This window comes from Anomalospiza imberbis, chromosome 7 (assembly GCF_031753505.1).
Source record: "Anomalospiza imberbis isolate Cuckoo-Finch-1a 21T00152 chromosome 7, ASM3175350v1, whole genome shotgun sequence".
In the NCBI taxonomy this organism is placed as follows: Eukaryota; Metazoa; Chordata; class Aves; order Passeriformes; family Viduidae; genus Anomalospiza; species Anomalospiza imberbis.
Genome location: NC_089687.1, coordinates 11,693,062 through 11,707,780, shown reverse-complemented (window position 1 = coordinate 11,707,780; position 14,719 = coordinate 11,693,062). Strand labels below are relative to the sequence as shown.

Sequence of the window (14,719 nt, the reverse complement as noted above, 5' to 3'; positions counted from 1 at the left end):
AATCTGCAAGATCACAGAGTTGGCAGAAGACCTGACTCAGTTTCATTATTCAGTGAAGGACACACTCGGTCCTGAATAAATGGTTTTTTGCCTCAACTATCTCAAAGAAAAAAGATGAAGAGTTTCAAACAGTGATTAAACTCATTCTTGAAGTACTCTGGCTAGAGTGTACTGAGTTTTAATTCTCCCCGACCCTCCTCATCAGAAAAGAGAATCCTACAGCAAAAAGAAGGTATAAGACTTGGTATTTAAAACTGAGGGGATAGCAAACTCAGTTTCTGGAAGTTCATCTCAATCATCCCTGCCCCAAGCAACTTGCTGGTTTCTATTACAGATTTTTACCAAATCCAATCTGCTCTTAATGTAACTGAATTGAAAACAGTAAACAAATAAAACCCCCACCCTTTTACATCATGACAATAAAGTATTTAATAAACTAAAAATAGAGGTATTGCACAGGACAGCTGTTGTAACAGGCCTCTGCAAACATTATTACAGCCAAGGAGAGGTCTGAAAGCTGGTATTTCATATAAAACATTAAACCCTCAACATTTCAAATGTAGGCCAAAAATAGGTTTGAGAACTATGACGAAAGAAAGAAAAGTGTCAACAATTAAAAAAAAAGAAGAAAAAAGATCAGTTATTACAACAACTTGGAATTTTCATCTAACTCATCATTTAGAAATACAGGTCTCAGGTCAACTTCATATTCCTTATCACTGACAGATCACAAAGCACAAATACTTCTCTCAACACTATGTACCATTTCCAAAAACGGTACAGACCTTCTCCTCCAAATAATAAATCAATGTGCCACTAACAGTGAGGAAAATAACACAGATGTCACAACAGCACAGTGGCACTTCTCAGACCACCACATCCAAATACAAGCAGCCATCAAAGATATGAGCACAGTCCCACAAGACAGTAATAGATCCCTTGAAAAGAGACTTGCACTGGGGAAAAAAAAAGGCTTTGCTGGAGAGTGTGGTATCTCCATTCTGTGTAGAAAACATTTTTGTTTCCAACTCCTGTCTACCTCAGAAAAAATGATTGCCCAGTGATCTTTTTTTTTTGCTGAAGAAATAAGAAATAAAGAACAAGTTTTGAAAACAAGCCAGAAAAACAGACTGGGATCCTTCCCAAACTAGCAGGCTCAGTGTTCTAGTAAAAAAGCCTTTCCTCCAACTGTCTTTGGTGTAAGCCATCTCACTCAGACAGTTAACAAAAAGAGAGAGGTCAGATTTAAAGAGGTTGACTAAGTATTCCTTCCCTAGAGATCATTGTTTACTGTCCTCATTTTTCTGCCATGTGATCATCTCATTCAATTCTCTCACTGCCCAATCTCTTCCCGAAAGCATTTGGTAGTTGTGACCTGAGCTTTGGATGGAAAAACACAGCAAACCTTTACGCATCAAGGAGAAAAGAAATCACAAGCCTTCTGTTGTTTGGGAGTTTTTTGGTTTTTGCTGGGGTTTTTTTTAGTCTGTACACAGGTCACCTTCAACCAAAAGCAGTGCTTTAAATAGAGAAACCCACATAGCAACTTAGTGACCAGAGTCATAAAAGCAGACTAATGATTTTTAGCAGGGAGGAGCTCAAAGAGAAAGTGAAGAATACCCCATGGCATCAAAATGAGCAGGACAACCATGCAACACTTCATGCAGGTCACCAGTGAACATGGATGAGAACCAGGTAACACTTTGAGAACAGAGACCAGGTAGGGTAGTACGACTGTGGACACACCTCAGTTACACAGAGAGACTGCTTACCCTCAGTTTTACTGGTAGTACCATCTTTAGGCAAATTAAAGAAAAGTAAGGACAGGGTTAATAGGGAAAAATCAGTAACATCAACAGAAGTGGGCACTATATATTAGCTAAATAAATATGCAAAAAAATTAACACAATTAAAGAAATTTAAAAAGTTGGACAAAGCAGCAAATCAAACCTTGATGTATCAGAAGAAAACACTTGCAGGTTTTCCCTCCTGCAACAACCAACCTTTGCCCAACTCCACTTTTATTGTTTGCCTCACCATTTCTCTCATGGAAATGTGCAGGTGATAAATGTCCCTACTAGCTAAAAAGGAAGCAGGACCCTTCAGGAGCAGCCATGTTTGCACCACTTAAGAGTGAATTTGCTACTTTTCTCCTAGAGCCTGGTTAAAGAACAAGACTGACACTGGATTCAGTCTCTAAGCTTCAAGGACCAAGTTAGCTTTAAGTAGATATTTCCTCCCTCTTCATTCTTCCTCATGGCATAGGACTGTTGGAAGCCAGTTTAGCCACTGAAGCCAGAGTGCAGCACAACTCAAAAGTGGCTGCATCTGTAAGCCCACCATCATGTGATCAAATTCACATTCTGTAATTACACTTCCACTGCAATGTATCTGCATCTTGAACCACGTATGAAGAATTTAAATCAGAGTAAGAATTCAACTTCTGAACTGAATACAACCAACACATCTAAGCCAAAGTAAAACATTTCAGATATGAAAGAAACCTGTCTGAAAATCAAATCCATAAAAATCATCCCTATATAATTCACCACTTACTTTTTAAGAGGTTAAAGAGCAAATGCCCTACATTAAAAGAAGAAACTCCTCAACCTACTCAGTGAAGACAATGTACATAGCTTAAATCAAGAGCACAGACCCCTGAATTTCTTCCCTGCTGTAAAGGTAAATCGATGACAAGTCTGGGATTAGATTAATGTGAAACCAGCAGAATGAGAAATGAGCTCAGATGATCAGCTCTGCTCACAACAGAGATGAAGCTCAGCAAATACGGTGACAATCACTGCCTTGCATTTCCTCCTCTGTGACTCCTTCGACGGCAACTCCAGGAGAGAAAGATCCAATGTAAAGTTTGTTTTAAGAAACCCTAAGACACCTGAAGGCGACACACAATGCTCTGAAGGAATAATGTGACATGTGGCTATAATCCAAAGAGTCAGCATAAGGAACAGATACTTATATCCTGTCTGATGACATGGCAAGGCCGACCTCCTCTTTGCTTCTCCATATTTCTCCTTTGTGAAACAGAACGGGAGCAAACTCAACTAAGATGTACTATTCAAAGCATAAAACAATGGAAAAGCAGTTTCAGGAAAGGAGGGAAGGAAAAGAAGGAAAAGAGACAGGGGAACACGTCAAAAGGAATTGAGTTGCACTGTCCTCAATCTGTGAGACGCAGATTATTACACAATTCAAAACTTTTGCTTCAAGTCTGTTCAGTTGTACTTTTTTTTTCCTTAATCCCAAAGGGCAAGAGATCACACACTGATCCTGGAGAGCTGGTAACTATCTCAGAGGTACGTTCTTCTAGTCAGAGTTTATTATTCCAATAAAACTGCGAGGCACTTTGTGCTACCAAAGGAAGCTAGCTGCAAGAGTAGAACACGTAGATTTACCTAGTGATGCGTATGACCCTGGGGGCAAGGCTGCAGCAGAACTGAAGGGGGTGGATGCTCCAGAAGACGTCACTTTTGACTTGGCACTAGCTGCTGCATTCACATCGACGTCACTGCGGGATCGCTGCAGAGATCCTGGTGTTGACACAGATTTTGTACTTACTGTAGATGCTGCAGATGGGAGTGGGAGATCCAGAATAAAGAAGATTAATTTTTTGAGCTGTGTGCTTCAAAGAGCCTGACAAGCAGTTTAAAGTACTATTTTTAACACTCCCTGCTGGCACTGAAATACCTCAACTAAGAATGCTTTATCAGGGCAATGTGGGCTTCCCCACACTGCCTGCAAAGATATTTCATCAATGTTGCCCTGATGCTACCTCTAAGAACTATCAAGTTCTAAAAGCTTAAATGGTAAGATCAAAAAGGCTGTCAGGCCAGTAAAAAGAAATTTCTAACAGAGTTTAGATGGGAAAGTTCAACCACAGTACCCATCACTGGCACGTGAGAGTTGCTGGCCAAAACAGACCTGCAGGTCCTTCAGTCCAGGTTCTAATAACTTCCTTCCCAACACCTCATCTTCTCATGAGGATCGTTGTTCCCATCACTTGTTGATGCTCACCCTCTTAAGCATGAAGCTTGACTACTCAGCTGCAAGCAAACATGCATTTGTGTGCACAGTCAAGTAGGTTACACAACAACGTCTCTTTGAATCAAAGGTCTCAGTAGGGTGTAGTTACAGACAAACCAGCCAGAACCCAACCTTGGTCAGGTGTAAAAGGCAGCTTATCTTTTAAACAAAGTTTTGTCTATTATATTCTATATTAAAATGTATTATTTAGATTATTGTATGCATTTACTTAGGACAGAAAAGCTGTACCTAAATATTCCATCTGACAAGAAAAACAGATTAGCAATGAGATGGAACTTAACGCTGTAGGACTTGTATGCAGACACCTCCAGTAAGCGCTGAAACCACAGAGAATAAATAACAAAAACTGCAAAACTATTAGACTACATAGCTGCATGTCTTAGCATCAGCAGCAGTTTATTCAAGTTATTACAAAGCTAAACATACCTTGCCTACAATTTTCAAGGCTTTTTAGGCTTCCCTTCAGGTGTACGAAATTATTGATTTATTAGCTTCTTTTAAAAGCATTCTTTTATCCACAGCTGATGCACAGAATATGGTGTAAAATCCAAAAGTAATTAAAATTTCTACATCCTGAGCTGCTGTTTTAGGGAGCAGTAAACTGTGATCAAAGTTGGTTTTTGTGTATCACAATTTCACACTTCCTTAGCAACATCTGAGCACATTTTTCAGCTCCTGTTCTCACCTCTTGATGTTGTACTTCCAGTAGGACTTCTTTTGGCAGACAGTGGACGGCTGGAAGTTAATACAAACACTTATTAAAACAAAACTTGTATTTCAGTCATCAAGAGCAGTATAATTCTGTTCCCTCAGTACACAATTAAGTAAATAGGAAATTATTTATATGCAGGAATAAACTGACAAAGCTTGTTGTTTAGCAATACAGCATCATCATGAAATTATTTATAAAAGCATTAAGAAATAAATTAGTATTCACATTATTTGTGCAAAATGAGATTTTAAAGTACATTTTTTGTAGATTTAAAAAGTTACAACAATAAGTTATGGGTATTTTCATATAGGTCTTACACTTAAATCACAGACATTTGGATTGTGTATCTGAGAGTAGGTAAAATACATACATTCAACATAAGAGTTACATATTGACTCTGCAGTTACAACTCAAGTTTAATTTAGTCATTTTTTTCTTTTATCTGGCAAGAGACAGACTTACACCTCTAGGATTAATGCTAAATGCAGAACTTCAATCTAAGCACTGTTTTAAGCTTAAATAACTAACAGTATCTGCTGAGCACAAATAACTTCCTAGAAAATTATTTATTGAGTCAAGATAATGATTATATTTTAAAGCCAGTACAGGGTTTTGTTGTTCATACAAAAAAGAGTGGGGTAAAAGTGTTAGGTAAAAATAAACAAATAAATTTAAAAATCTATTTTGGAGTAACCAAGTGTAGAATCCAAATAATGACCAGATGAGTCAAAGCAATGTGATGGTTTCCTTCAATTTAATGGAGCTGTCTGTCAGCAGTTGTTGAAGTGGAGAGGTAGTGACACAGAAAGCCTTACTTGAGACTCTCCTGGGAGCTGGAGGAGGAGCGATCCGACTGTGGCAGGGACACGATGCTGTCAGAGTTCTTCAAATGTGACTGCAGGGCCTTCTGGTAGGAAGACTCCAAGGTGTGGTACAAATGCTCTGCCTCTCGGCTGAAGTGACTGTGGAAACCCCAGTAGCACCTGGAAATGATGCACAGTACGGTGAACACACCCTTGTCACATTTTAGGGGGCTGCGGCACAAAGGCACAGCCAGAGCCTTTCTCACTATTCCCATCAGTGGGCTCCGTAGCCCAGCCATTTCAAGGACCTACTGCCCTGACAAGTTTAAGACAAACAGCTTTTTCAACCATTGTATTGCTCCAACAGCTGCACAAAAGACAAACCATAATAAAAGAACCATTTGGTGCATTTGTTATAAAAATGGGAGTAGCCAACAAAGCTGCATTAGGGAAGAAACCCTCATCCCTCCCATACTGTACATGGGAGAGTGCAGGCCCACCAGACTGACACTAGTGTGGGACTGGGTGTGCAGCAGCTACTTCAAAAACATGCCAAAGGCAGAACACACATGAATGAGCCTGGTTCAGGAAAGCACCAGCTGCTGCCTTCTTCCTTAAGTTTAACCAACAGGTCTCCAAGAATGCTGCAGAGACAGGTCTCTGTACTGAGTTGAGGCTGCTGCCTGTCTTTTTGGGAAAAAAAAAAAAAACAACAAGAAAAAGGAAAGAGATGCTCACATGGACTTCAAATCAGTTCCATGATGAAAATAAAAGAGCATTTTAAGATGAGGGAAGAATTCCTCTATGGTCCAAACCTCCTGGCTGATGGCTAAACACCATTCACTCTTGAGGCACAAAGGAGATGAAGACTCTCAGTACTTTTCAAGAGGCAACTAATGGGCAGTTCAAGAGTAAGATCATGAGCTCAAATGAATCAAGAATTGTTTGTGCATGACAGCCATTCCTCAGAGAAGCCACAAGCACTCTCACATCACAAGAAGAAAACAAATTTCTGTCTCACGATCAGCCACACTATTATTTAATAAACATGGGAAGAGAGAATTAAGCATGCTCTGTGAAGTCCCATGCCATTCTCCTTGCTGTCTATTCAGCTTAACTAGTCACCTGCTATGAAGTCTCAGTGACTACTTTAATTTTCAGTGATGGACATGCTGCCTTTCAAAAGGATTTAAGCATCCTACTGTGAAACACCACTACTTAAAACACAGCATTTATATTAGTAAAATTTATTATTCATTGTTTTCATGTTTTACACCATCCTCTTTCTGCAGAAAAATGTTCCTGTAGTATTCTGTTCAGAAAAGCATGATTCTGGTACACAGCATACTACCCCTAAGTATGATCATATTAATAAAAATGTATAAGATCTTCAAAAGAATAAAATTAATTAAAATATTAAAATTTCATATAGATAGGCACAAATTTTTTTTTCAATGTCATAAAATACTACCTTAATTTAGGATACAATTTAGTAGTGTACTAGCACAAGGACTTTTATTTCAAGAGCAGCAAATAACAATAGAATAGATTACTTCAGTGGGATGGGACCTATAAGAAACATATAGAAACCAGCTGCCAGACCAATTCAGAGCTGACCAAAAGTAAAATCTGTTGTTAAGGACATTGTCCAAGTGCCCCTTGGGGCAGGTTTGGGGCATTGACCACCCGTCTATGAACCCTGTTCCAGTGTCTGACCCCTCTCTTGGTAGAGAACTGTTTCCTGTTGTCCAGCCAGAAGTTCCCCTATCAGAGTTTTAAAGCATTCCCACGTGTCTATCACCAGACTGCAGGAAGAAAAGATCAGCACCTCCCCCTCTGTTTCCCCTCCTCAGGGAACTGTACAGAATGGTCACCTCTAAGCCTCTCTTTTTTCCACCAACTGGGAAGTCAGGAGAATGGACCTTGTCTGGATTTTTGTCTCAACCATGCAGTAATACTGATTCACAAAACAGGGGCAAAGAAGGGGAGGAAGAAGAGACACCAACAATAGCTTCCACTTACTTTCTTGCCTCTATCCTAGCTTCAGAGTCTGCATCATGAATTCCCTTCTTTATTGTTTCAGCCAACACTGATATGTGTCTGAAAGAAGAAAGAAAATATTATTCAGCAGTTCAGAAAGACGTGCCACACTTATGAACAAATGACTAATTAGATTTTGCCTTGGTTTCTGAGAACAAACAGTTCACCACACCCTTTCATTTCCATCAAGGATCTTTTGTGCCCTTTATTTATTTATTCTTACAAGTCAGTTTTATTTCATCCACACTGCTGTCTAGGAAACAGCAAGCAGCATCCTTCATAGACCTTTACTTAGCTATCCAAACTGCCTGGATTCAAGAACAGTCTCCTAAGCCCTAAATAGCCTTGTGCAGTCTAGGGCTAAGGAATTGTGTCCCAGTCTCTCCTTGCACAATTACTTTAACTGGTCACTAGTCTGAAGTAATGCAGGTGTCTCAGAAGCTCCTGGTAAGACATGCAGCAGACTTCACCTCATCATCTCACTTCAGGGTGCAAAAGGGAAAAAGAAATGTTAAACAAAAGTTATTGAGTTCAGGGATTTGCTCAGCCAGGTTTTCCAAGGCTGGTATAGGAGACATACTCACCAAACTCTGACAGAACTACAGAACAAACAGTTTATTTGCATACACGCTTCTTTTGGGCAGCAAAAACATCTCTACTACAGATACCTAATATGATCCTCTCTCCTTAATGATCCTTTCTGCAGAATGAGCCAGGAAATAATCTCCTTCTCCCCAGATAAGTAGGAGAGAACAAACCCACTTGTATTCAGAACTTACCTTTCTAAGGAGTGTGTTTGCCACTCCTGCAACAGTAAGTCTAAAAATTCAAAGCAGCGCCTGAGAGGAGAGAGAAGAAAGAGAAGAAATGCTGAGTTTACATTAATTGGGGCACACTAGCTTTGCCATAACTGACTCTGAACAACAGCCATGTTTGCTTAGGAAGTGTTTTGAGACATCAAAATTCAGTGTTGACCTCAATAAAAATCTCAACAGCTCTAAAAAACCATTAATAAACAGTCAGAAGTATTAATTGGAAGCAGCTTTCTACAGGGAAGCCTGAAGAGAGGGATTTCCATAAACAATCCTGGAAGCTTCCTTTTTCATTTAACAGGATACAGACTCAGAAGATTTATACTGATACTCTGTACTTGTCAGTCCAGGCTTCACACAGAAACCCCACAGTTAGCCTCATGTGGGGACAGATCTTCCAAATTTAATCTCCCTTCCTCACTTCAAGAACCTTAAGGCACAAGTGTGCTGAAATGTGTTCAAGGTTTGTCACCAAATACAGCAACCACAAAGCCCTTCCTTTTGCCTATCTCAAAGAGAACCAGTTAGAGAATATGGAGGAGGCAAGAGTCTCCCAGTGAGGTAGTGGACTGAAGCACTTCGATTTTAAGTGCAGACAGGACCATTAGACCATTCAGTCCAAGTTCCCTTCCAGATGATGCTTTCATGTAAGACTGATTTACTGGCTCAAAGAAAACAAGTCACTGTAACAAAGTGGGGAATAGGAACATATCTGCAGTGGGGAATAGGAACATATCTATAAAAATGCCAAAATAATATGTTGTTATAACAGCATTTAAGGACAACAATTAGTTTAAAAAGCATTTTTCCTTGCAGAAAAATGCCTTTTCCTCTCTGCAGTGATGCAGTTTATGCAGGATAGTTGATTTTGAATTTGAACTCAAATCATGGAGAAGAATAAGATTCATTCTTATATTAAGTGTGTTTTCAACCCTTTTTAAAAATAACAAATACATTCACATTTTCAGAAAGCATCTATTTACTAGGGAAAACCAGTAAATGCAAACTAAATTCTCACCTTCTAACTGCAACAGACTTGGAGGTACAATTACTGGTTATGATGGGTATTAACCGAGGGATGTGCGTGTGCTAGAAGTAAACAAACAAGAACAGGAAGAAATCTTTACACAATTTCATAGAATGAAAGACCATCTCCTTCACCCACCTGAGCCCAGTATTCAGATCCTTATCGTTGCTCAATACTTAAAAACAGAACTGCTAGATAAAGGAACACTAACAGATATAGACAGATTTTTAATATTAAAAATATTTTACAATTTATCAGCTAAAATACCTTTAATAAATACTCGATTTTCTTTTATAATGACACTCTCTAGTGAGTCAAGTAGCTGAAGTCACTGCGGGAGGATCTAAACTGCCAATGGTGACAATTTTAGAGACATTAGGCTACCTACAGCTTACCCAATGAATCACTAGGCAGAAGTCACCACTAATAGTGAACTAATAGTTTTGAGAAACATGGACTGTCTGTGAGGTATTTTAGAGCATAATTAAGAGGATGAGTCTGTGCTGCAAGGTTGGTCTAAAACCCTTTCAAAGAAACATGTTTGCTCAGCTCTTAGAGAGATTCATTTTTTGTCCTGCAAGAAGAAACATTTCCTCTACTATTTTGGCAGAGCTTAACAAGCATCATCTGCACAAGGCTGCAGAACATCTGAGACAGCCAAGCCCAGCACTATCAGAAAAGTAGATTAGGCATTAATCTTCTTTTTATTGCAGCAGCATTCATATTTCATCAGAAAAACTGCAGTGTTCAGAAATTGTAACACTGTTCTCTTTTGATGTATACTTACTCGAATGATTAATCTAACTGCTACAACACCAGAAGTGGCCATGACTTTGGCACTATTTGGAATTAGATTAAAAATTGTTGGCATGATGGCTTCTGCCCCATGGTCAAACTTGTTTCCCAGAACTGATGACAAATGTCTGAAAAACAGAATGAAGTCATGCTGGTAAGTGAGCTGAAGATAAAGCAAGTCAGACTTGTACAGAACACGTGACATAAGCACATCTGACATCTCAATCTTTGCAACTGTCACCTCCACTCCAACTCCAAAGGACAGATAACACCATGTTTCAAAAAACAGTTCCTTTCCTTTCATTTCAAACTTGTGTCCTATACTCATGTGAACCCTGAGAAACCATAACGTCAGCATAAAATAAAGTAACTAGCACAGCTAAAAATTTATTTATCAAACAAATGGGATCAAGGTGATAGAATATCTTTTATTAGTTTATATTACAACTTCTCTGAAGCTCCCTATTTAAAGAAAACAAACATGTCAGAAACACTGCAGCACACTTTTTCTTGAAGTATTTCACAAAGGATAGACCATCAGAAATAAAAAATAGCTCAATCTGAACCAGAACAAAACAAACATTTTCAGCTTTATTGTTCAATGCTTCCCTCCCTACTTGTGCATGAAGGCATGGCTTGCTCATTCACTCTGTGCATCCCACATCAGCATTATTTAATACTCAGGTACATGGCTTGGCAGAATTACAATTAGTGGCCCACATGATGGGGTTTGAAACAGAAGCAGAAAAATTATGTTCTAGCTTTAACTATATAGCACCACAGCACAAGCTGCCTCCTAACTGTGTTTTAACCAGTGCCTGCTCCTTTTCTTCTACATCATATTTCAAACACACATAGAAAATAAACTTACCCCAAGGTGATACAAGCCTCTCTTACAACTTGAGACCGCAGGTCTTTAGCAGATAATTTAAATGCTCCATCCAAAAGTCTTAAGTGTTGGAAGAAGTTATCATATTCTGCAGCTCCAGCCAAAAGTAAGGAACGGATCTTTTTCAACTGTTAGGAGCATAAAAGAAAGCAGCGACTGTTAATGAGCAGCAAATATAAGGACAGTTATGTTCAAGACCAATACCTGGTTCCAGGTTTCTTGTGCAATTATTCATCAACATGCATTAAGGAAGCTGATTCTTGATGCCCAAGTAATTTTATTATTTCCTATCTTATATTCAATCCAGGGTTAGTTAACATACTAAGTACAATAAGCTAAACATCCTCGCTAACTTACAGAAATCCAGAAGAGTTGCATACAGCTACTCAATTTGTATAGTTAATAACCCAAACAATTTTTTTAAATCTAAATATATATTAAACATTCTCCTTTGTTCCCTATTTACAGCAGCTTCTAATGTTTAAGCAATCTCACAGCTGACTCTTGTTTTAAAAAGATACCTAGACTTAAAGGACATGATTCACACTCAGGCCTGGGTAATAATGACTTATATCCAGAATGTGTCCATTGACTTCATTAAAACAGTTATCTGGCTCTAGCAGAAGTGGAACCCTGACCCCATCAAAATGGGAAATTTCCTATTAATATTACAGGGACCACCATCTCATCCTACAGACAATCCTCTGACACCTTCACAGGCCCTCCTGTGCACCACTGCATCTGCACATGGCCTCGATTTCAGCTGCCTGTTACTCAGTACAGAAATAAAATTAAATAGAAGTAAGCTGAATCAGCCCAGTCTGCCACTCAGATCTGTAACACAGGGTTTGACAGACATGGCAAAGCTGCTACACCACTTATGAAAGTCTACTGTGTAGACAAGAATGTGCATCTATTTGTATCATGAAAACACAGCTCACCTCACTAAATAGTATTTGGTCTTGACATGCATATAACATTGAATTTTCCACTTCCACACTTCCCACAGTCATATTTATTTATTCAAAACTTAAGTGCGTAGATTCTTGCTAAATTATTTTATACCTCCCTTTTGTAGAAGTATAAGTTCTCTGCAAGCAAAGTAATTTTCTGCCTTATCAGTTAAGTTTTAAGATATTCTGAATAAGACTCGACATTTTGATTTTAGCACCTGTTACCAAATTTCTAGCTTTGCAACTGGATTTGCTGCACAACTTCCAATTCAACCTGATGCTGTCTCAACAGACATATATCAAATAGCAATTTCCTTCACAAATGTGGCTTAAATTCAGTCTCACAAGGAAACGTTTCCCTCAAATTTGAGGGAACATAGCAGACGCTCACCACCAAAACTACATTCCAGCCTTAGTCTGAGGTTCTCCCAGTACCCTCAGTAGGATTAAGCTCAGTGTAGAAAAAGCTTGTATCAATAGAGATCCTATCTAAATTCACTACTTACCGCAGAAACTCTCTGTTCCCAGTCGTGTTTATCATCTGATAGTATCTCTCTGATCTTGTTTATGGATTCCTCAAGATCCCGGCTGGAATAAATCTACAAATTGAAATACAGAGTAGCACCATAATGCAGGATTTAGTCCACAAAATCAGATCACTTCCCAACAACATTCTTATATCCTTTGCACCTCAATGCTTAAACATCATGTGCTAGCCTTGGACACAACTGGCTTTGCACAATGCACAGAATTTACACCCATTGCCTGCAACCACAAATTTTAGAAATTATCACAAGATGACTAAAGGATCATATTGCATTATTTTACTACAGTTTCACAATTTTAAGCAGCATTCCTGCAGCTACTAGTGCCTATATTAGTCAAAACCTACAGAAGACCATGAGTGGATATATGTGCTGTTCAGCTGTCCCAAATACAAAGCTCCAGTGAAGGAGAGGGGACACATGATGCATCTCAGCTATCCAGCTAAATCAACAAACATGTATGGTCCAGTTGTCACACTCACAACAGCAGTGATCCCTGAGACACAAGTCACCTTTGCTGCTTTCAGTCCCCAGAGGGTTTCACATAAACTACTAGCACACCCCACCATTTAAAACTTGTCTCCCTTCAACTTCTAACCTGCTTCCCCCTTAACGATTTGCCAGCATCACAACGAAGCACATTTTGCCAGTGATTAGCATGAGATCCTATATCCACATTCTGCTTTTTAGTACAGCATGGTTTAACAGGTAACTCTACTTACCTGAACTGTTGGGACATCTTCAAATGCCTTAATGAAGTCTTCTTCATCCACAGCACCTGCTCCCTCTTTGGCTGCTGACACACAAATGAAAAAGTCTTTTCAATCTTGTTATCAACAAGAGAATCAATTAATCACCAGCTATCAAGGCACTTAATCAGGAGAAAGTTCACTACCCATGTAGCCTGGGAGTGCTGCAGATGTAACAAAAGCAGAGGCAGGGAAATTCAATGCCAGGCACTGGTGAGACATTCATGGCATGCTTCAACTCACAAGCACACAGGGCACATTAGGGAAGTCATTACAGTAGTCACTCAACAGTTAGGGGACACAGTCTGAAAGATGAAAGGGAATATTTACTTTAATTATATGGGAGACTTTATTTTAAAGGATTTAATCCCATCTATAATAGATGGAGGTGGAGATCTGACAGGTGCACAAACAGACGAACGATAAGGAAGATAAATAGTCTCTGGTATACTAATCAGATTAGAGACTGCCTGATATAGGGAACTTTCTCCCTTTCCCTAGGACACATACAGAATTAGAGCTACATGCAGAATAATTGCTAACATTCAGAATGACTGATCAGAATTCTTTCTGCACCTTCATTACCAGCAATGCCCAAAGGTCTTAAAAGAAAACCAGTGTGTCAGGTTTAGACTGCAAGGGCTGAAGGGTGGCTATATAGCTTATGTAGCTATAAGCAGCCTCAGTTCAGATAGAGTTGGAACTATAAAAGCAAAAATCTAGTACCAACATGATTTACTCATAGCCCTCAGTGCACAACCACACAGGTGCAACCTCTCACAAAATGCAAAATAAATTACGGGGATGTGGGGATTGCTTGGAGATTCATCCTACCAGACTCTGGTTGTGGCATGCAGAGAACACACACATAATGACTGCATAGGAAAAAATTTGTTACTGGATTCTGGGGGCCAATCTGGAAGTGCTTGCAAGAAGCTCAATATGAACACTGTAAATACTTCACAGACACATCAATTTATACAAGCTATTGGCTTACTGGAAGACTTGGAGCCCAGAGCTGCAGAGCCAAGTCTGCGGGTAGTGCCCATCCCAACTCTGCGTGAATTTGCAGGGGCCTTTGAAGATGTAGAGGAGCTGGCTGAGGAAGGTCTGTTTCCATCCACGGAGTCTTCATCATCAAAAATTTTGTCTGCCAAAAAAACCACATGCAGCTGTAAGACCAATGAAGCAAGGGGGCGTCCCAAGGAACATGCTTGAGTTATGGGCAACATGCTACATTTTCCAGCCTGCTCTGCCAGCTCCCATCTCAGCAGTGTCCTCATGCTAAAATCCAGTTAGTCATGGAATACCACCAGCTCACTGAACCCAATC

General features: G+C 39.4%; 1 protein-coding gene across 1 annotated transcript in view; it reads right to left on the bottom strand.

The window, feature by feature from the left end:
* The window catches only part of CLASP1 (cytoplasmic linker associated protein 1), a 167,592-nt gene that overhangs the window by 72,586 nt on the left and 80,287 nt on the right, over positions 1-14,719 (bottom strand). Inside the window, exons 9-20 of the mRNA XM_068195417.1 lie at positions 14,385-14,537; positions 13,361-13,431; positions 12,600-12,692; positions 11,123-11,268; positions 10,244-10,379; positions 9,448-9,518; positions 8,397-8,456; positions 7,600-7,677; positions 5,590-5,757; positions 4,748-4,797; positions 3,414-3,584; positions 1,773-1,796 (exon numbers count right to left, since the gene is read on the bottom strand). Of these exons, the coding sequence (XP_068051518.1) occupies positions 1,773-1,796; positions 3,414-3,584; positions 4,748-4,797; positions 5,590-5,757; positions 7,600-7,677; positions 8,397-8,456; positions 9,448-9,518; positions 10,244-10,379; positions 11,123-11,268; positions 12,600-12,692; positions 13,361-13,431; positions 14,385-14,537 (1,221 nt within the window). The remainder of the gene's footprint in view (positions 1-1,772; positions 1,797-3,413; positions 3,585-4,747; positions 4,798-5,589; positions 5,758-7,599; positions 7,678-8,396; positions 8,457-9,447; positions 9,519-10,243; positions 10,380-11,122; positions 11,269-12,599; positions 12,693-13,360; positions 13,432-14,384; positions 14,538-14,719) is intronic.